This window comes from Eumetopias jubatus, unplaced genomic scaffold, assembly GCF_037043125.1.
Source record: "Eumetopias jubatus isolate StellerSeaLion01/CBP00866 unplaced genomic scaffold, mEumJub1_p1.0 scaffold_3, whole genome shotgun sequence".
Taxonomy (NCBI): domain Eukaryota; kingdom Metazoa; phylum Chordata; class Mammalia; order Carnivora; family Otariidae; genus Eumetopias; species Eumetopias jubatus.
The window spans coordinates 114,054,765-114,076,731 of NW_028274809.1; the positions used below are offsets into that span (position 1 = coordinate 114,054,765).

General features: G+C 38.2%; 1 protein-coding gene across 1 annotated transcript in view; it reads right to left on the minus strand.

Moving 5' to 3' along the window:
- CPAP (centrosome assembly and centriole elongation protein) overlaps positions 1–21,967 on the minus strand; it is a 49,351-nt gene that overhangs the window by 20,914 nt on the left and 6,470 nt on the right. Inside the window, exons 3-9 of the mRNA XM_028106412.2 lie at positions 21,343–21,466; positions 16,141–16,440; positions 14,152–14,263; positions 13,254–13,356; positions 11,496–13,125; positions 8,476–8,608; positions 4,212–4,377 (exon numbers count right to left, since the gene is read on the minus strand). Coding sequence (XP_027962213.1) covers positions 4,212–4,377; positions 8,476–8,608; positions 11,496–13,125; positions 13,254–13,356; positions 14,152–14,263; positions 16,141–16,440; positions 21,343–21,466 — 2,568 coding nt within the window. The remainder of the gene's footprint in view (positions 1–4,211; positions 4,378–8,475; positions 8,609–11,495; positions 13,126–13,253; positions 13,357–14,151; positions 14,264–16,140; positions 16,441–21,342; positions 21,467–21,967) is intronic.

Sequence of the window (21,967 nt, forward strand, 5' to 3'; positions counted from 1 at the left end):
TTTAGCATATGAATCCTAACTGAAGGCATGAAACTAGAGAGATCATCCTCCCTGCTGAGTGGCCTCCACCATTAAGTTAAAGATGAGGAAAAAGCGAAAGGGGACGAGGCAAGGCACCAGCCAGGTAAGGGGGAAACCCAGAGCACCAGGTGTCCTGCGAGTCAAACGAACAAAAACTCTGATGAGTCAAACGAACAAAAACTCTGATGAGTCGTATGCTGCTGGCGGCCAAGTCACAGGAGGACTGCGAGCTCCCCATCAGGGAGAGGCCGGGGACCAAAACAGGGGCAGTTTCAGGGCAGTGGTGTGGACGGAAGCATGTGGAGACACAACAGGAGCTGAGATGGTAGACAGTGAAACAGACAACACTTTCAAGGAGTTTTGCTACAAAGAAACAAAGAAACAGCATTGTGACCCCAGGAGTATGGGGGCAAGAGAGATTTTAAGTAAGAGCAAGTGTGTACACGGATGACAAGGTTCAGTTGAGTGGAAAATGGGTGGTGTTAGAGAAACAAGAAATGCTGGAGCAGGGCTGTAGGTAGTGAAGGGGTGAGACCTGGTATATAAGCAGGGCTTCCCCATAAGCATGGACAGTTCATCTAAGCAACAGACAGAGGCAGAGCACATGGGCTCAGACACTAAGGCAAGACCAAGAGTAGGATCAGTGGGAAGTTCTCAGCCATGTAGAAAGTGGGGTCTTCAGGGGGTAGGGAAGTTTGAGAAGGTGCGGGGGGTGGGGCAGAGTATGGAATGGAAGAGTGTGAGAGAAGGGAAATAGAAACAATATAGGCCCATTCATGGTTCGTGCTCATGACTTTAAAATGAGCCTGTTTCCCGGGGCACCTGGGTGGCTCAGTTGGTTGAGCAACTGCCTTCGGCTCAGGTCATGGTCCTGGAGTCCCGGGATCGAGTCCCGTATCGGGCTCCCTGCTCAGCGGGGAGTCTGCTTCTGCCTCTGACCCTCCCCCCTTTCATGCTCTCTCTCTCAAATAAATAAATAAAATCTTAAAAAAAAAATGAGCCTGTTTCCCATGAAATTTTTCTTCCAGCTAAACTAAGTGTTACGGGAACAAAGATGAAGTAGGCAGGAAATGCCAGGCTTACAGTCTTGCCAACAAAATATCATGACTTGAGAAAGGGAGTAAAGAATACACTTATAGAAATGATTAGAGTGACTGACTCTGGGGTTTAAGGACATAAGAGGGTGGGGAAAACCAATGAATTGGAAGGTCCTAACGGGACCGAAAGATTAGAGTAATAAAAGGAGTGAAAAATATTAATATGCTTGGTCACAAAGGGCTAGAAAATAGGATTTAAAAAATAACAGCTAGAATGAATATGTGTGAAGAAGAGGAAGAGAAAGGGTCAGGATAAAAAACACATGCAGAAGATAAAGTCAAAAGAAATTGTTATTGATGGAATTTGAAGATGAAAAAGGCCTAGACCTCTTTTTATCCCAAGTGTGAATGGGGAAAAAGTCAAAAGAAAAGGCAGATTTAGCAGAAAGAGGGTAAGTTAAGTTTGAAACATCCAAACAGAGCTAACAAGCTCATTACACAGCACCTCATTGATCCTGGCCCCTCAAATATCTTCTGAGTGAAGAAACAGATACACAGGTTGGTAACTCAGCAGAGATCTGACCAAACATCAATGTGTAAATGGTCAATGAAAACTCACTGCATGCAAATTAGAATAAAATTACATGATTAAGACAAAAGAATCAGTGTGAACTCATGACTTCAGAAAGACATCACCCTTCGCCAGCGGTGCCACTCCGCCAGGCACCAACAGCAAGGACACCACTGCTGCTGACGCCAATTGGCTCCCTAGTAGGGCTCCTTGGACAATGGCTGATTCCAGATGTGGGGCAGGTTGAAGAAAACAAAAGCAAAAAACCAGGTGATCTGAAATAACCAGTTGTTAGAGAAAGCAGGGATAATTTCAAACATCTAAGGGCAATGGCAAAGCCAAAGGACAAGGAAGCTCCTACCGGCCAAACTGGGGCCACTTGTTTATCAAAAAGGAAATTTTGTAATTAATTAGAGTAACTTGAGTCTGTAAAAGGCTATAAATCAATAATGATGAATGTAAATTCCAGGACGAAAGAAATATCTTCTTCATTAACAATTCCCCAGGGCTCATCATAAAGGGTTCTCAAATCAATGTGTTGAAGGAATGAACACCGGAAAGAAGAGAGTTAATATTTTTAAAAATAGCTATAATATAAAAGAAGATTGAATATATCATCTCTATTCTCTTAACGATTTAATAAGTAGAAGCATAGCAATAAATACAGGTTTGTTTTCTATTAAGTATATATCTGTTTTTAAAGTAGTATTTGCATAGTGTAAGAAAAAGAGAAAGTGTAACAAAAACAGAAAGAAATAATGAATACCCACTGTCACACACAATAATCAAGTCTGAAAGGGGTCTAATGCTTAAGTCAACACTATCAAAGTAGAAGGAGCTTTCAGGAATGAGTTCCAAAACTATGAAATAGATTCTGAATGTCTAACATACTAGATTCAATAAACTGAGCATTAACCAAAACAGAACAGCACATGTTTCTTCCCACAAAAATAAACAGAATTAAAGACCCTAACTGACATGGCACGTGGTAACTTAAGCTTTAGGTATGCAGATGAGCTTGCTCGACAAGGGTATACTACACAAGAGGGGAGAAAACAGAGGCTGGGACTCAGTATTACTAGTATTTTTTTTTTTTTCTAAGTAGGCTCCACACCCAGTATGGAGCCCAGTGCAGGGCTTGAACTCACAACCCTGAGATCAAGACCTGAGCTGAGATCAAGAGTTGGATGCTTAACCAACTGAGCCAATTTTTGGCACCCCAAAAATACTAGTATCTAAAATATGAAAGTTTGCATTTTATGCCACGTAAGCAACGGAGAGCCATTTAAAATTTTCCGTTTGATAAATTGAAGTTTCACTTGTTTTTTTTTCTTTTTAAGATTTTATTTATTGATTTGAGAGTGAGCGAGAGAGAGCAGGAGCAAGGGGAAGGGGCAGAGGGAGAAGCAGGTTCCCCAGTGAGCAGGGAGCCCGACATGAGGCTCAATCCTGGGACTCCAGGATCATGACCTGAGCCAAAGGCAGTTGTTTAACCAACTGAGCCACCCAGGCGCCCCTGCAGTATTACTTGTAATGAAGTTCAGTATGTCTGTGTTTTCTTTATACTTAGTTCTTTGTGTCCTCTCTTAGAAATCTCTGCATATGCCAATGTCACAAATATATTCACCTATGTTTTTTTCTAGAAAGTTTACAGTTTTCACTAGAAATGCATTAGTTATTTTTATTTAAAGACTTATTTATTTTTATTTTAGAGAGAGAGTGAAAGAGAGCATGGGAGGAGAGGGGCAGAGGGAGATGGAGAGAGAAACTTGAGCAGACTCCATGCAAAGTGCGGAGCCTGATGTGGGACTCAATCTCAGGACCCGAGCCAAAACCAAGAGTCAGGACGCTTAACTGACTAAGCCACCCAGGTGCCCCTGCAGTGGTTATTTTTAACTACTACATTCCTCTGATTCTGTCCATTCTAACTTTGAAATAAATAGGACTGATTATTTGGCCTATCAGTTGATAAGTTTTAAAATTAAACACCCTGTTAGTATAGGGGCCTTAAATTTATATAAATGACTAGAAATAACAGTATTTGGTGTAAGGGGTGTCAATCAGATCAACACAACATGATGCTGGTGAATTTCCAACTCTTGGCTTATTAATTCATCCATGGCATTACTGTAGTCTTTTTTTTCTTCTTTTTGGAAGCCTTTAGTAAGTAAGAAAAGAACTGATATATTTTACTCTTTAAAAGTCAGACTACAAAAAATGTTCCTCATGCAGTCTCAGATTACTTACTGAGTCAATGGATGATTAATAAATTGATACCCAGGGGCCCCTGGGTGGCTCAGCTGGTTAAGCATCTGCTTCTGGATTTCAGCTCAGATCATGTTCTCAGGGTCCTGAAATCGAGCCCCATGTTGGGCTCCACACTCAGCAGGGAGTCTGCTTAAGGAATTTCTTCCTCTCCCTCTGCCCCTCTCCCTGCTCTCAAAAAAATAAATATATCTTTAAAAAAAAGTTTAAAAAAATTGACACCCCATTTCTCTTTGACACATCATTTAACTCTGAGATTCTTACAAAATTGTCATCCTTACTAACTTACATAAGTATAACATAAAGAACTGGCATACCTGTATTTCTTCACGTTCTTTTTTATCTGGAAAAGTTCTTGCAACTACAGTATACTTTTCAAAAACTTTGCGTTCCTTTTGTAGCTTCCTCATTTCCTCCTTTTTAAACTCTTCTATTCGAGCCAATTCTTTTGCTTTCTGTTGTTCAAAGTCTGTAATTTCTTTCCTAAAATGACCAAACCATGTTATCATTTAAAGGGACCATCGTGAGGGAGTAATCCATATGTGGTACAAAATGGAACATCAGTGACAGCCTGGAATGGAGGAGCTGCTGGTCTTGGTGAATCCATCTTCAGTCCATAGTACTGAAATAAACTGTCAGTTAACTCCATAAAGCATTCTTCCAACAAATATTCATTGAGCATCTACTATGAATCAAGCACTACCCTGGGTACTGGAGAAACCAGTGAAAAAAATAAACATCCTTACTTTCTTGGAGCTTCTCAATCTAATGGAAGAGACAGACAATAACAAGATAAAATATATGGCACATTAAAAGGAGAAAAATAATGCAAGGAATGAGGGTAGGAAATATCAGGGAGACTGAAATTATGGATGGGGTCATCTTGCTGAGATAATATTTTAAGTAAAACCTGAAGGAACTGAGAGAAGAGCCATAAGAATATCTGGACAAAACAGCTCAGAAAGAGGGAGCACCACATGCAAAAGCCCTGAGGTAGAAATATGCCTGATGTGATCAAAGATCAGGTAGGAGGCCAGAGTGGATAAAACAGAGTGAGCATGAGGCAGAAAAGTAGGAAAAACCGTCACAAAAAAACCAAAAAACCAAAACAAAAAAAACACCACACAAATAAAAGAGAGGGACAAATGAATTAGGGTCTTATAGACCAGTGTCAGGACTTTGGTGTCTTAACTTAGGAGAATGTTGATCAGGGAGAGTGACATATCAAGATGGTGGAACAGGAGATCCCCAGCTCACATCTCCCTACACAAACAAGAAGATGAAAGCCATACACAGATAAAAGTACTTTTGTGGGAGCTCTACCATCCAGGTAGGAGGTTGAGAAACCCCAAGCCCATCTGCCAAAGGACCCAGGAGGAGCCACACCCATCTGTGTCCCTGGTAACAGGCCCAACAGACCTCAGTCATAACTACGAAATCTGAAACAGTCCTGTAACCTGGCGCTAGCCCTGCTGTATCCCTGGGTGAGCAGGGACCCAGCAGGAGGACACCAAGGGGCCAGCAGGAGGATGCTCAAAAACCTGGCAGGAGCCATACCCATTGTCACCCCTCATAACAGACCCACTGTCTGCACATTCAACAGTGGACCTGGAAGCAGCCCCATGACTAGCTCCAGCACTGCTAGACTGTGGTCCTACAAGCAGTCCTGTTCAACTGGGGATCTAGTAGGAACCACATCCACCATGCCCCTGTGAAGAGACCCACCAATTATGGACTCCAGTGTGGACCCAGCAGTAGCCACACTATAATCCCATTCAATTGTGATCCTAGAATCAGGCCATCAGTCCAGGGATCCGCTTGGAAAAGGGCTTTACCTGCCAAAACTGGTCTGTAAAGACAGAGTTTTCTGGCCTTTCAAATGAAAAAATGTCAACACAAGGCTACACAAGAATCAGGCAAATGTGACACCACCAAAGGAAACTAATAAAGCTCCAGCGACCAAGCCCAAAGAAATGCAAATCTAAGAATTGCCTGACAAAGAATCAAAATAACTTTTTTTTTTAAAGATTTTATTTATTTATTTGACAGAGAGAGACACAGCGAAAGAGCGAACACAAGCAGGGGGAGCAGGAAAGGGAGAGGGAGGCTTCCCGCGGAGCAGAGAGCCCGATGCGGGTCTCGATCCCAGGACCCCAGGATCATGACCTGAGCCAAAGGCAGACGCTTAATGACTGAGCCACCCAGGCGCCCCTCAAAATAACTCTTTTAAAGCAGCTCAGCAAACTACAAGAGAACACAGATAAACAACAAAATCAGGAAAATACTACATGAAAAAAAAAACAAGAAGTTCAACAAAGAGATAAAAATCATTTTTAAAAAGCACCAACAATTACTTAAAAAACTAAATAAATAAAACTTAAAGGGGGGGCACCTGGCTGGCTCAGTTGGTGGAGCATGTGACTCTTGATCTCAGGTTTCATGAGTTTGAGCCCCATGTGGAATGTAGAGATTACTTAAAAATAAATAAAACTTGAAAACCAGAAATTCTAGAGCTGAAGAATACAATGAATGAAGTGAAAAAATACAATAGAGAGCTTCAACAACAGACCTAAGCATAAGAAAGTATCTGTGGACTCAAAGGTAATTTGAGGTTAGAGGAAAAAAAGAGAAAAAGAATGAACAAGAGTGAAGAAAGCCATGATATCTATGGGATACTACAAAAAAGAACCAATACATTCATTATGGAAGTCTCAGAAGGAAAAAACAAAATCAACAAACCCCTACTAGACTTAAGAAAGAGAGAAAACTCAAAATCATAAATGAAAGAAGACACATTACAATAGATGCCCCAGAAATAAAAAGGATCATATTATGAGCAATTATATCCCCAAAACTGGATAATCTAGAAGAAACAGATAAATTCCTAGAAATATACAACCTACCAAAACTGAATCTAGAAGAAATAGAAAGCCTGAACAGACCAATAATAAGGAAACTGAATCAGTAATCAAAAGCCTCTCAAGAAAGAATAGTTCAGGACCAGATGGCTTCACAGGTAAATTCTAGCAAACACTCAAAAAATAATTAATACCCATCTTGCCTAAACTCTTCCAAAAAAGAAAAGGAATACTCCCAAACTCATTTCATGAGCGTAGTCACTTGGACACCAAAGCCAGACAATGACACAAGAAAACTATAGGGCAATCCCTGATGAATACATATGTAAAAATCCTCAATAAATACTAGCAAACCAAATCCAACAGCACATTAAAAGGATTTACACCATAACCTACTGGGATTCATCCCTGGAAGAGAAGGATGGCTCAACATATCAAATCAATTAATGTGATGTAAACTGATACAACCAGTCAGTATCAGTATGGTGGTTCCTCAAAAAGTTAAGTATAGAATTGCCATTTGAGCCAGCAATTCCACCCCTAGGTATATATCCAAAAGAACTAAAAGATGAGACCTGAACAGATATTCACAAACCAATGTTAATAGCATAATTCACAATAATCAAAAGGAAGAAACAACCCCAATATCCAGCTGTAAGCCAAGAAATGTCAAGGATTGACAGCAACCACTATAAGATAGGATAGAAAGCATAGCTCTGCTGATGCCTTGACTTCAAGACTTCTAGCCTCCAGAACCATGACGAAGTAAATTCCTGTTGCTTTAAGCCACTTAGTTTGTGTGTACAGTTGATCCTTGAACAACAGGGGTTTGAACTGCATGGATCCACTTATATACAAATTTTTACAGTACAGTACTGTAAATGTATTTTCTCTTCCTTATGACTTTCTTAACATTTTTTCTCTACCTTACTTTATTATAAGAATTACCTATCTAACACATGTAACATACCATGTGTTAATCAACTGTTTGTTATCAGTAAGACTTCCAGGCAACAGTACACTATTAGTAGTTAAGCTTTTAGGGAGTCAAAAATTTTATGTGGCTTTTTGGCTGTATAGGGGGATGGAGCCCCTACCCCCCACATTGTTCAGGATCAACTGTACTTTGTTACAGTAGCCCTAGAAAATTAATGCACTGGCCAAGGTAGCACTTGAATTCACAGCTTCAAAATGCTTTTCAAAATTCAATTTATGATCTCCTCACTAAGAGAATTCCCTTTTTAACACATTTCTGACTGTAATGGGTCATTTTAATTAAAAAATTTTATGTGGTTAAGATTTCAAAAAAAAAAGATTTCACTTTTTTCCTTTATCTTGTTAGACTGATAAAAGTTACTTCAAATATTTTATATATAATCTTTTATTGCCTCATATGCATTTATATTTTAACCAACTAACATACAATACAACTAAAATATACACACACAAAAACAACAAGGAACATTTATAATGTGATATGTTGTGAAAGAATTTCCCCATTCAGTTAATTAACACACTCATCACCTCATATTTACTTTTTTTTTTTTGGTGAGAACATTTAAGTTCCACATTCTTAGCAAATTTCAATTATACAAATACACTGTTATCAATTATCACTACCATGTTATACATTAGATCCTCAGATCTTATTCATCTTATAATATAATCTTGAAGATAAAACTGAATCACTATATTTTTTCCCAACTTACAGATACTAACTTACCTAAGTTTTTCCAAGGCATTTTCCCGTTCAATGCGAAGTTTAGCTAACGATGTGTTCTCAGCTTTAAATTTTTCCATTTCTGTTTCCAATTCAATAACTTTCTCTCTCAAAACTTGAGATGGAGCACTGTCACCTATAAAATAGGTCATAATACTGAACTTCACAAAAGGCCTTCAGCAGCAAAAAACATTAGCTAAGCTATTAACACTACGAGCCAAAAATATTGTAAACATTGGTACTATTAAAATGTTTCTAATAACAACAAAAATTATATTTGGCCTAACTTTCCAGATGAAACCAATCTAAATTTAAGAAAGACATTATTCTACCTCAAGAGTATCAACCTGATAATGAATTAACATTACATATAAAAAGAAATTAAAATAGTTTTTTTAAAAACTAATACATACATTTTTTGTCTTTTTGATAACACCCAATATTGAAAGAACTTTGTAGGGTAACAGATGGTAACTAGACTTATCATGGGATCATTTTGCAATGTATAAAAATACTGAATCACTATGAGGTACACCTGAAACTAATAGGATGTTGTACATCAATTATACTCCAATTATACTTCAATTTAAGTATATACATATAGGGATGCCTGGGGGCTCAGTTGGTTAAACAACTGACTCTTGGTTTCGGCTCAGGTCATGATCTTGGGTTCATGAGAGCCATGTGCTGGGCTCCATGCTCAGCAGGGAGTCTGCTTCTCCCCCTCTCCACTCTACTCTGCCCTCCAAGCTCACGTGCTCGCACTCTCTCTCTCTCAAATAAATAAATAGGGGCTCCTGGGTGGCTCAGTCAGTTGAGTGGCTGAATCTTGATTTCTGCTCAGGTCATAATCTTGGGGTCCTGGGATCAAGCCCCACGTCAGGCCCCCCACTCAGCAAGGAGTCTGCTCAAGGATTCTCCCTCTCTCTCTGACCCTCCCCTCCACTTGCACATGCTCACATGCTCGCTCTAAAATAAATAAATCTTTAAAAATAAATCTTTTAAAAATGAATATCTACACATATATAAACAGCTTAAGAACATGAATAAGTAATATATACACATATATAGACATCTAAAGCACTAATCAACACCAAAATCAAAGTTTATGCCCACTAGTCACAGAAATATAAATCGACTTTTTCCGTACCAAATTTGCTATTTAAGAGTAAAATAGCCAATGCTTCTGTCCTTCCATTACCCATTGAAAAACTGATTTTTGCATAAAAATATGCATTGCAGTGTTATTTCTCATAGTGAAAAATAATTTAAGTATCCAACATTAAGGAAATTACTGAATAAAATAATGCAGCATTCATATAATGTTCTGCAACCATTTTTAAAATACACAAAAAAGGGCACCTGGGTGGCTCAGTTGGTTAAGCATCTGCCTTTGGCTTAGGTTATGATCCCAGGGTCCTGGGATCGAGTCTCACTTCTGGCTCCCTGCTCAGCGGGAAGCCTGCTTCTCCCTCTGCCTCTCCCTCCCCTGGTGTGTGCTCTCTCTCTCTCAAATAAATAAATAACATCTTTTTAAAAAATACACAAAGAGTTTTAAAGATACGGCCAATGTATATTATACACTTGGTCAAAAAAGATGAGGTAAGCTTTAACAAATAACTGTACTATATTAAAAATACATAGGAAAAATGACTGGAAGGAAATATCCCAAAATGATATCACACCTACCTTTGGATAGTTTAGTTATAAACATTTTTCATTCTATACTTTTTAAGCTTCCAAACCTCCAATACTCAGAGTATTTTTTAAATAGTTTAAGTTATAATTTATATTTTAAAGCACCTATGCTTTGCTAGGCATTCAGAGTTTATAATATGATATAATAGAAAGGAATTTTTCAATATGAATTTTAAAAGCCCATCACATTAACTGAGTACTATATAGCTATTAAATGGAATAGGCAGATGTGTATGTGGAAAAGAACAATCTTCAAAATTTATTATAAACAAGGTGAAGAGGGCACACCTGAGTGACTCAGTTGGTTAAGTGGCTGCCTTCAGCTCAGGTCATGATCTCAGGGTCCTGGGATCGAGCACGGGCTGCAGGCTCTGCGCTCAGCGGGGAGTCTGCTTCTCCCTCTCCCTCTGCCCTTCCCTCCCTTCTTCCCCTCCACCCACTCATGTGTGCTCTCTCTCAAGTAAATGAAATGAATAAAATCTTTAAAAAAAAAAAACAAGGTGAAGAATGGTACACAAAATACATGTTTTCATTTGTGTAGAAAGAAGATGATATACCCACTCACCCATATGCTTTCATATGTACAGAATCTTTTTAGAATACACAAATGAAATGGGAATGTAGGTTCCTCTAGGAAAGGGAACTAGGCGCATAGGTCCAGGAAAGAAAGGAAACTTCAGTTTTACTGTATTTCTTCTTGGTCCTATTTAGCAAGTTAGTGCATGAGGTAATAAAAAAATTAAGTAAAAACATAGTCATTTTAAAAAGTATACACACAAACGGGTTCACCTCACAGTGACACAAACCATAAACTGGGTACTCTCTGGTTACAAAAGTGTTATCTCACTTTATAATAAATTAATTAATTTTAAAGCCTTGAGAATAAGGCATAGACTTAAATTCGAAAAATCTGAAATCACAATGCATCCAAATCTTTTATACTAGTGGCTATTATTTAGGCCCACAAAATAAATCAAATTTTAACAAATCACCTAATTAGACTTCTACTGAGCAACTAGAAAGGTAGGATTTTAAGCATTCTGACAGCAGACTAATAAGGTAAATGTGAAATTTTTTTTTAAAGATTTTATTTATTTATTTGAGACAGAGAATGGGAGACAGAGAGCACGAGAGGGAAGAGGGTCAGAGGGAGAAGCAGACCCCCCCGCTGAGCAGGGAGCCCGATGTGGGACTCGATCCCGGGACTCCAGGATCATAACCTGAGCTGCTGAAGGCAGTTGCTTAACGAACTGAGCCACCTAGGTGCCTGTAAATGTGAAATTTATAACATTCTGATACCTATTTATTTTATAATGCTGACTTACCAAGTGGTTGGTCTTGACTTGGGTTTAACTTGGGTTCATTTCCCAAATGTGAATCTGGTTTTGGTTTCAGTTTCAAAGCAGGGAAGAATTTCATCATGAGATCCGATGTAGGAGGAGGGCTTGTGCTCCTACCAAGTTTGCTCAAGTCTTCTCCCTTCTTAACTGGTGCAACCTTCCTCTTGATTGTTTTGTCCGATACACATATTTCACTCTTAGGGGAGGCTGTTTGAGGAGTCCCATAAAAGGCCTCATTCCCAAGAACAGCACCATGTTTAAATGAATTCTCTTCAAGGTCAGTCCAAGTTCTTTCATCGTCAAAGTCAATTTTACTCATACTTATGGATGAGGGTCTTCTTGAGGACTCAGAAACTTTGTTTTTCAAGCTTTCTATAATGACAGACTCACCGCTACTGTAATCTTTATCAGACAGATCTAAATCAACATCTCTCCTTTTATCTTCTTCTTGAGTCCCAGTGTCCCTAAAAGGCCCCTTACCATCACAGACTTGTGGACTGTCCTCTCTGCTGCTGAAACCCCTCTCTTTATCCTCGGTTGATGGTTTTATGGTAACATCAAGTTGCTCCTCAGAGTCAGTGCTACTGTCACTGTCTGTGACACCTTCCTCATCACTTACATTCCACCGAGTCTGATTTTCAGAAGTGTTCATTTGGAACGCTTTCCTACTGACTTTACACAACTGTTCCCTATATCCTTCAGGCAAGGAGACTGAATCAGGTTGGTTGGGTGCGACCTCACACTCACCCGCATGTTCAGGTTCAGTACAGTCTGGAGCCTCACTGTGGTTAGACTGGATGGCAGGATCCAGGGTCACCATCTCCGGCTGTACAGCTTTGACAGGGGTGGAAGACAGCCGGTGACCTTTGCAGATCTGCTGGTCCCTCTCTAAGATCTTCAGTACAAATGAGGAATTACTGGAAAATGATATTTCATCAGCAGCTTGTTCCAAAAACAAAAATTCATCTAACTCCAAATTTTCCTTTTCCTTTTCTCGTTCCCAAGTCTCTAAGTTTTTCTGAAGAGAAATGTCAAGAGAAGATTCTGACTTTTTCAAGGTCTCATTTTTTGGGCTATTCGAAGACACGCAGCTGACCAGTCCTGCCGAAAGAGGAAGTCTATCTTTACCCTGTGTCTTATTCCAGACTTTGCAACCAGTATCACAAGGTTTTGCACACTCGGGTACATTTTCTCTATTATTAGACTCCACTTTTTTTTCTAGTTTGATCTGTTCTCTAAATTGCCCATCACATTTCTTCCCTCCAGGTATTTTCAATCCTGATGGAGGAAGACTTTTCCTGTTACTACTCTTAAGCACTTTTGGCTTCTGACTGAGTGTGATAAAACAACTCTTGGCTCTACCTTTACTGTTCTTTTTAACAGGAGGGTTATCTGTACACAGTTCTTTATTTATAAGAGCAGTTTTCCGCTGGAATTGTGGTCTATCCATTTTAAACACAGGTTGGTCCTCTAAAATGCTCTGATTAGTCACTAGTTTACTTTCTCTCCCTTTCTGAGACTTAGATTTAGCATTAGTAAATCTAGCTAAACCTTCCCCTCGTTTCAAGAATGGTTGTTTCGGTTTTGCTTTGATTAGGAACGATCCTTCTGCTTCCTAAAATAGAGACCAATATTTGAATTAATTCTGGTATATCCAAGTTATCTCGAAGTTATTTTTAAAGCAAATTATAAACAAATCTCTAAAGTCTTAGTGAACTTAATCAAAATAGCGGAAATGCCTACCCTTAGCTGTTTTCGTTTCAGTTCTTGTTCTTCCAGTCGAATTTGTTCTTCTAAGTAGTCTTCGAATGTCTGTTTCCTTTCTCTGATAGCAGCTTTAATAGGTCTAATCACAAAAATAAAGTTATTTAACATGCAAATCAAGATGTGGTGAATATCTAACACTTAGTGTGCCTGACACAGACTCCCCTGACTACACTACGAACTAACCTTTTTCAAAGTCATAGACCCTTGTTGAGAATCCAATGAAAGCTATAATCCCACCCCATCTCCCAAAATAAAAAAAGGGCTTTTTTGGGGGAAAAAGCCCTTTTGAAGTCCATTTATTGCCTGTAGATTAACTTTTGATATTTTGAAAATTTCATCAAATACGCATCTTAAACAAAGAGCCTTGACAATGTAGAGCAATAATCAGAAGTCATTTGCCCATCCATAACATATACTAAAATATTTCAAATATTTAAGAATATAATAAACCTCAATATTGGTATTTTATCTTTGTCATAAGATTTTTAAATTCTGTAACCAGACTTACCCAATTATAATTCATAGGTGACACCAAATATGAGACTCAATAGTAATTTGTTATTGTCTTTGCCAAAATGGGATTTACTTAACTATTTGAAAGATTAATTTTATCCAGATTTTTTCTCTTTGGTGAAAAAACTTTGCTCAGTTCTTCCAAAACAATGTCAAAGCTACTTGAACTGATATATCTCCCTAACAGCTGTCTGTTGCTGACAATATGTGATAAGTTGTACCTTTAACATTATACTTAAAAGCATATTCAAGCAAAAACAAGAAAACCATGGTCTTTAAAAAAAAAAAAAAGAAAGGGCTCTATCTTAATAGCTGTGTATAACATTAAATGGTCACTCTTCTTATTCAACATGGATGATACCTTTCTTCAATATTAGCCACTTCTGAAGAATCACCAATTTTTTTTACATTCACATCACTCCCTTCCTCAATCGGTTCGGTCACTTTCTCCCAACATGGTAAAATACCTTCTCCTAGGATAAAAATTAGGAAAATTTAGTTTCAAAAAAATCAAGAATAAAGTCTTGTAAAATCGAATTTTACAAGTTACTATGCTAAAAAAATATTTATCAAAAGTAATGTATGCCAGGGACACCTGAGTGGCTCAGTCAGTTGAGCATTCAACTCTTGATTTTGACTCAGGTCATGGTCTTGGGGTTGTGGGATTGAGCCCCACAATGAGCTCTGTGCTCAGCAGGGAGTCTGCTTCTCTCTTTCTCTCTCTGCCCCTTCCACCCCCTCTTTGCATGCGCGCTCACTCTCTGAAACAAAGAAATCTTAAAAAAAAAAAAAGTAATGTATGCCAAAGATTTTAGAGCTCTCAAGGATTTCTTTAATATTACAGAGATAAACTGCAAAACCCTAATTAAAACATGATATTCTTCAAAAAGTTAATGTTATGAAAAAGTGTGGACTTTTCTAAATTAAAATTGACTAAAAAGCTATAACAACCAAATGTGATAGATGAACTTGATTAGATCCTGTTGGTTTGGTTTTTTTTAAACACCTTTAAAAGACATTTTTGGGACAATAGCAGGAATTCTAAAATGGATTTGAATATTACAGAATAGTACTGGGACTATACAGAACAATGTCCTAATTTTTTACTTGATGCACGCTGAAATATTTAAAATAATGGAACATAATGTCTACATATTACTTGCAATGAAATGATTGAGCAAATTACATATAAATACAGAGATATTATAGATGTAGGTATAAATATATAGAGACAAAGTAAACATGGCAAAATATTAACTGCTGAATTGAGCTCTACTGCTAATCATTGCAGTGGACTTTCAAGTTTTCCGGATGTTTGAAATTTTCCAAAATAAAAGGTTAAGAGAGTATAATGTTTAAAAAAATGTTTAAAGGCATTAGACCTTTCCATACTAAGGAATTATTCTAAATTAGAAATAAAATATTATGCACAAAGTGCCCAATCCTAAGTAGTAAGTGTAGATACCTTTTGTCATAGTATTTGTATTTTTAATAACTTACTCCACAGAACATATTCATGAAAACACCATTCAAACTGAAAATTAAATTTAAATAAAAAATATTGGAAAATATTGCCCTGCTGCAAAGAACATTAAATACTGATATATTATTTGATAACTAGCATAATGATGACAACCATTAAAATTATGGTTATGAAGACTACGGAATGTACCATAAGCATTTTCCATATTGAGAGGGCAAAGAACACAATTATACAATATTTTATGGTTACAAAATGTAAAAAAAAAAAAAAAAAAAAAAATGGAAGTGGGGAGGGGGGCACAGAAACAGGAGTTAAGAAAAAAAGACCAGAAGAAAATGCCATGAGAGCTCCATGAGTTCAGACCATCAGACACTGCTGGTTCTATGGCAGGAACATGCTGGGTGCTGGGAATACAGAGATGAAGTGAGGACAAACGGAATGTCTGGGTTGGAGAGGATTTCTTTTCTGAATAAAAACTGCCATCACCAGCCTATTTCTCCCATTTCACACCTTCTAGCATGTTTCCCCACCACCACCACCATGCACATTTTAAATCAACCTCAAACTATTTCTACACTTTCCAAGAAAAATGGTATACACGGAACTCACTGTCTCCCTTTTTGAAGACGCCATGCTCCAAGGGGAGGTTTGAAGTCAGCATAAGTACTGCAATTATTCTTGCAAAGTCACAAATTCTATGTCCAGCTCTACATCTAATCCAGGTTCAGTGGCTGCACAACGTGTAGGGGCTCATAATTAAAGCCAGAGAGGACAAGAAAAAAATGCAGAAAGGACTTTTCTTATCTTAGCACAACTTGGTAACACTGCTAATTAGGGGTACAGAAGAGAGAAATATAAGTACCTCACCTAAAGAATGGTTATAGTTTTCTTCCTTCAAATCATTTTTTTTCACAAGTGCTTCTTGATATTGTGCCTCACAAAACAAATTGAGAGAAGCACCACTTTTTGAAGTTAAGACAAAATCTGGGTGAGCAGTTCTACAGAAGTTGTTTTGTTCATCAGCTAAAATGCTGGAAGTGTGCGTTTTTTCTTGGGTTTGATTCTGGTAGATATACGCTGGTAAGAAGGGTATGGTTTTCTCCACAGGGGCTGAATTTCCCGGAGATCTGTACTTCTGGCTCTGATCATCAGGCAGTAGGGCTGAACCTGGCAATTAAAAAAATCATCAAAATTAATGACTTCCTAGAACATTTTCTCTTTATCTTTTTCTTTTGAGATTTTTATTTATTTATTTGACAGAGAGACAGAGAGCACAAGTAGGCAGAGCGGCAGGCAGAGGGAGAGGGAGAAGCAGACTCCCCACTGAGCAGGGAGCCCAGTGAGGGGCTCCATCCAGGACCCTGGGATCACACCAGAGCTGAAGGCAGATGCTTAACCGACTGAGCCACCCAGGCGCCCCAGAACATTTTCTCTTCTGTTAGTGATCCCTACTCACCAGGTTTTCTCCAAAGTGAAAAAAGTATTTTTTCTTCCATATTAGGAAACTCTGTTTAACAAAATCATGAAATTTTAAAAGTCTAAAAATGACTCTTGCATAACTTTAATTACAGGTATATTTATACTATCATTCCTGTGCAGACAGTGTATACCTGGCAGAGCTGCAGCACTGCCTGATTCTGAAAGGCACCATTCATATTCCATCTGTGAGCAGCACTGCCGGGATTGTCAGCTCTGCAGCCCCGTGACAAACACAGACAGCGCCAATGCAGATGGCTGCAAACGATCTGAACAGTTCCCTAATGACAAATAACTGCCCTGTGTCACAGGCTAGAAAAGCACCTTTCCTCTAGATTACTGTTAATGTTTTGGTATCTTCAGGTGGTAGAATTATGGGTGACTTCTGTTTTGTACTCCTTTGTAGTTTCTAACTTTCCTGTATTACCTTTTTTTTTTAGAGAGAAGAATTCTGCATTTTATTGCCCTCAAATAACATTAAACAGAAGACATTTACATTATTTTTAGAAAATCCATTGATATTGCCCAGCGTAGCTCATATTTCTGAAGACAAGGCTCATTAATTCAGATATTTGGAATTAGAAAGTATTTGAAGTTGACCACACAAAATGAATCCTCAGTTTCTGGGGCTCTAGAGATGATTATATACAAAAATCCAGCAAAATTCTACTCATTTATCAGTTCTATGTCACTCCTAAGTTTCTCTAAAAAAATAAGGCTTTATAAAAAGTAGTGTTCTATAATTCACAATACGAATTAAGAGCTTTATTAGAATCCTGTATTACCTTTTCACTGTTTTCTTGAGTCTCTGCTTTGGAAATAAACACAGAGATCGCCCTCCTATATATCTCTATAATTCTTTCAGGGTAGATGGCAAAACTTCACCCTAGCTGCTGTACCATACCGTTGAAATCCTGCTACTATCCTTCTCTTCTCCCAGAATGTCTCAACTAAATTTAGAAGTGAAGGGGCACCTGGCTGGCCCAGTCAGTAGAGCATATATGACTCTTGGTCTCGGGGTTGTGAGTTCAAGCATCACACCGGTTGTAGAGATTACTTAAAAATAAAAGTCTTTAGGGGTGCCTGGGTGGTCAGTTAGTTGAGCGTCCAACTCTTGGTTTCAGCTCAGGTCAAGATCTCATGGGTGATGGGATCAAACCCTGCATCGGGCTCTGTGCTCAGTGTGGAGTCTGCCTGAAGATTCTCTCCCTCTGCCCTCCCTTCTCCCCTCCCCCCACTTCTCGCACACGCGCCGCTCTCTCTCTCTCGCAAATAAATAAAATCATTTTTAAAAATCTTAAAAAAAAAAGAAGAGATACAATGGGAAGTGTTTAATAAAACATAAAAGAGCCATGCCACCTATCTCTCATACCCATCTGCCTCACCTCCAGCCCACAAATAAAACTGGAAATCAGGTAGGTCCTCACTGATTATCAAATTTGACCTCCCTTCCTTTATAATAACAATACTCTCCCCATCCAAATATTTCTGACCAATAGTCATCCCACTTCAGACTGAAGATGTCTTCGATAAAAGTACAATAGCCCAAAGTAGCAGTTCTCAAAGTGTGGTCTGCAAACCCCTAAGGGTTTCTAAGATTCTTTCAGGGCATCCACCAGGTCAAATCTATTTTCATAAAATATTAAGATAGCATGTGCCTTTTTCACTTTGTCAACACATGCACTGATGATGCAAGAGCAAAATGGAAACTCCTGGTGCCTTCACTTAAAAGCAGGACAGCAGGCCCCAAACTGTGCTAGCAGTCACTGTATGAGTCACCACCAAGCACTTGCAGTTAAAAAAAAAAAGAAGAAAGAAAAAACAGTTTTACTTAAGAATTTCCTAGATAAAGTTGCAAAAACTATTAATTTTTTAATTGAATTTTAACTGTTGAGTACACGCCTTTTGAAGATTTTACTTATTTATTTGACAGAGAGAGAGACAAAGTGAGCGAGGGAACACAGCAGGGGGAGTGGGAGAGGGAGAAGCAGGCTTCCCGCCGAGCAGGGAGCCCGATGAGGGGCTCGATCCCAGGACCCTGGGATCATGACCTGAGCCGAAGGCAGACACTTAACTGAGCCACCCAGGCGCCCCGAGTACATGTCTTTTGAACATTCTATTGGACAAAACAGAAAGTATGCATAACTCACTTCTGCTGCAAACCAAGACATGGCTGTGTCATTTTTTGAGTTGTAAGCTCGACTAGCCAATTCTCTCAAGGAACATCATTTTTACTTGAAAGAATATATGACAAACTATCATGATTTAAACTTGGCACCTGGCAGATATTTTCTCAAAAATGAAACAAGTGAGCCAGTCATTTCAAGGAAAATAACTGACAGTATTTGCTAAGAATGCTAAAATTCGAACTTCCAAGTAAAAATGAGAACTTATTAAACATGTCTACCACCATGAGCTTGACAGCTTCATAATAAGACTTCACGACTTTTATGATAAGATCTGTAGTGGTATTAATGGATATAATTTTTTGATATTACATATTGAAATGTCAGGTTTTAAAGACCCATGGAACTCAATGAACCACTATTTTCCAAATAACCAATGCACAATTTTACCAGATCATGCATGATAAAAGAGCCATTCAAAAATGCCAAGATATTCCAATATATTTTATGCAATATATTCCAATATATTCATGCAATTTTTTTTATAAAAAAGTACATGAATAGGGTTTCAGACTCCATACTGTGAGTAACCACTAAGAAATGGCCCCTTGTTAGGTTTGGATACAATATCAAAGAAATAATCACAATTATTTGAAAAGGCTATTACAGTATTCCTCTTTCCTTTTTCCAATTAAACATCCATGTGAAGCTGATTTTTTTTTTCACATACTTCAACCAAAACAATATAACTTAGAAGACTGAATGCAGAAGCAGATAGGAGAATCAGCTGAGCTCTTTTAAGCCAGAAGTTAAAAAAGATACTCAAAAATATAAAACTATGCCATTCTTCTAATTTTTTAGAAAAAGCTTTTCATTAAAAAAATGTTAGTTATGATAACACGTAACTGGTTATTATTTTAAGTGAATTAATTTTTAAATTTCTCCATTTTCATTTCTGATACAGTAAATACCAACAGTAAATGCCCATAAAACAAATGCTCTCTGGGGTCCTCAATAACTTAAGAGTGTTAAGGGGTCCTGAGACCAAACTGTGAAAACCACTGCCCTAAAAGCAATGTTCCATAACTGAATGGGGCTAGTTCTTATATTAAGAACTTTGAAATCTGCTTCCCTATTGCTCTACCATAGTGCTACTTCTACCTTAAAAAATATCACAGTCTTGGGGCACCTGGGTGGCTCAGTCTTTAAGCATCTGCCTTCAGCTCAGGTCATGATCCCTGTGTCCTGGGATCAAGCCCAGCATTGGGCTCCCTGCTCAGCAGGAAGCCTGCTTCTCCCTCTCCCACTCCCCCTGCTTGTGTTCCCTCTCTTGCTGTCTCCCTCTGTCAAATAAATAAATAAAATCTTTAAAAAAAAAAATCACAGGCTGTTATTTAAATGATCTTGATTATCCTCTTTATGTATTCCATAAAGGAACCCTGAACCACTCAACTATTTCAAGACACACACTATGTTCTCTATATTCACTAAGATAAACATCCTATTTCCTAAACCAGTCCTCATGTGGTACGTTTCTCATCACTACCACTACTCCCACTCCCAGAATCCCATCCAGCTACACTCTGCATACTCATCTGCCAATGTCTTTTCTTCTTTGTATTCTCAATGCCCAGTGCAGCCTCTGAACAGAACAGGCACTTTCCTGAATCAGTGGTGTGTCTCTTAAAAGGGAGCACTGAGAAGCAAACACATTGCTCCAGATCACTATTTTTCAAACTGTGGGACACAATCCATTAGTAATTTTATCATCAGAACCATGACTGGCATTTTTTTTTAATGACCAAGAATAAGATAAAATAAATAGAAGATATCCTTGCTACATGCCACGCACACCAATAAGGTCTGATTTATGAAATTTCTTTGAAATTATGAGTTTAAATGTTTTTGTTATAATGTGATAACGGTCAAATAACTTTGAAAACCACTGCTCCAGATCACATTTTAACAGGTTTATTTTCTCCTGCTAAGTACATCATTCTTTCTTTTAACTGATTCAGCATACAACAAAAGAATTCTGTCATCTACCATCACAGAAAACGTTTTTGGTATGGTTCTTTTGCTGAGCAGAATGGCTTCTACACATATTTACCGTTATGACCCTGAGCAGTTTTTTATTCTTCAGGCAGAGACTGTAAGCCAGTAGCCCTGGGCCATATTTGGCTCTAGACCTTTTATTCTGCTACACCTTTTCTAAATTTTATTATAAATAAATATGAATGACTTTAAGCAGGGCACACATGCTCCAGAATGGCACAGCTCCCACTTGGCCCAATTATGTAACGCTACTACCACTTCACAGTTCTCTGCAAGGCCCCTAATGAAACTGGAGTTTACAACATGTGATAGAGAAATGGTAGAAATAACCTGTCAGACAACTTAAGGTGAGAAATATATGTAACTGTCCACTGTTGTACTAACTGAAGTCTCTGTGTAAGCAGAAAAATACCTGGGAGTGTGTGTTGCCCAGACACCATCGTAAGCAGCTTTTCTTGTTCTTCCATGAGTCTTTGTAGTTGCTCTAACTGCTGTCGCTTCAGCTCTTCCTGCTTCTTCTGTTGTACTTCTTTCAGCTTTTTAAACATAAAATTAATTTGATTAAACTAACTTTACATTTCTTTATGGATCTTTGCTCCTTATATTTATCTTAATGCCTTTCATCTCTCATTCCATATCACCTCTAATAAAGAGTTTCAAAGAGAGATTCCTAAGTAACTACATCTGCCACCAAAACTCCAAAATCCTATTTTTTTATGAAGGAAACCGTATCGACTATCCCAAAGAAACAGAAAAAGTCACACGAATCCTTGGATTCTTAAAACAGGATAGGTATCAGTACATTTCTGATCAACTTTTTCCCTCTAATATTTGATCAACCATTTCAATTTAGTTTTTACCAAGTGAAACAGAAACTTAAAGACATTGTTACCTCGTGTTATATCTTACATACCAAACCTGCGTTAATGTTTCATATTAGACAAAAGGCAAAATTTGGCGTTTTGAGGATTTCACAGTAAAGGGGAAGAAACAAGAGGCCCTGAACAGGTGACTTTTCAGCATCAACAGAAACTCGC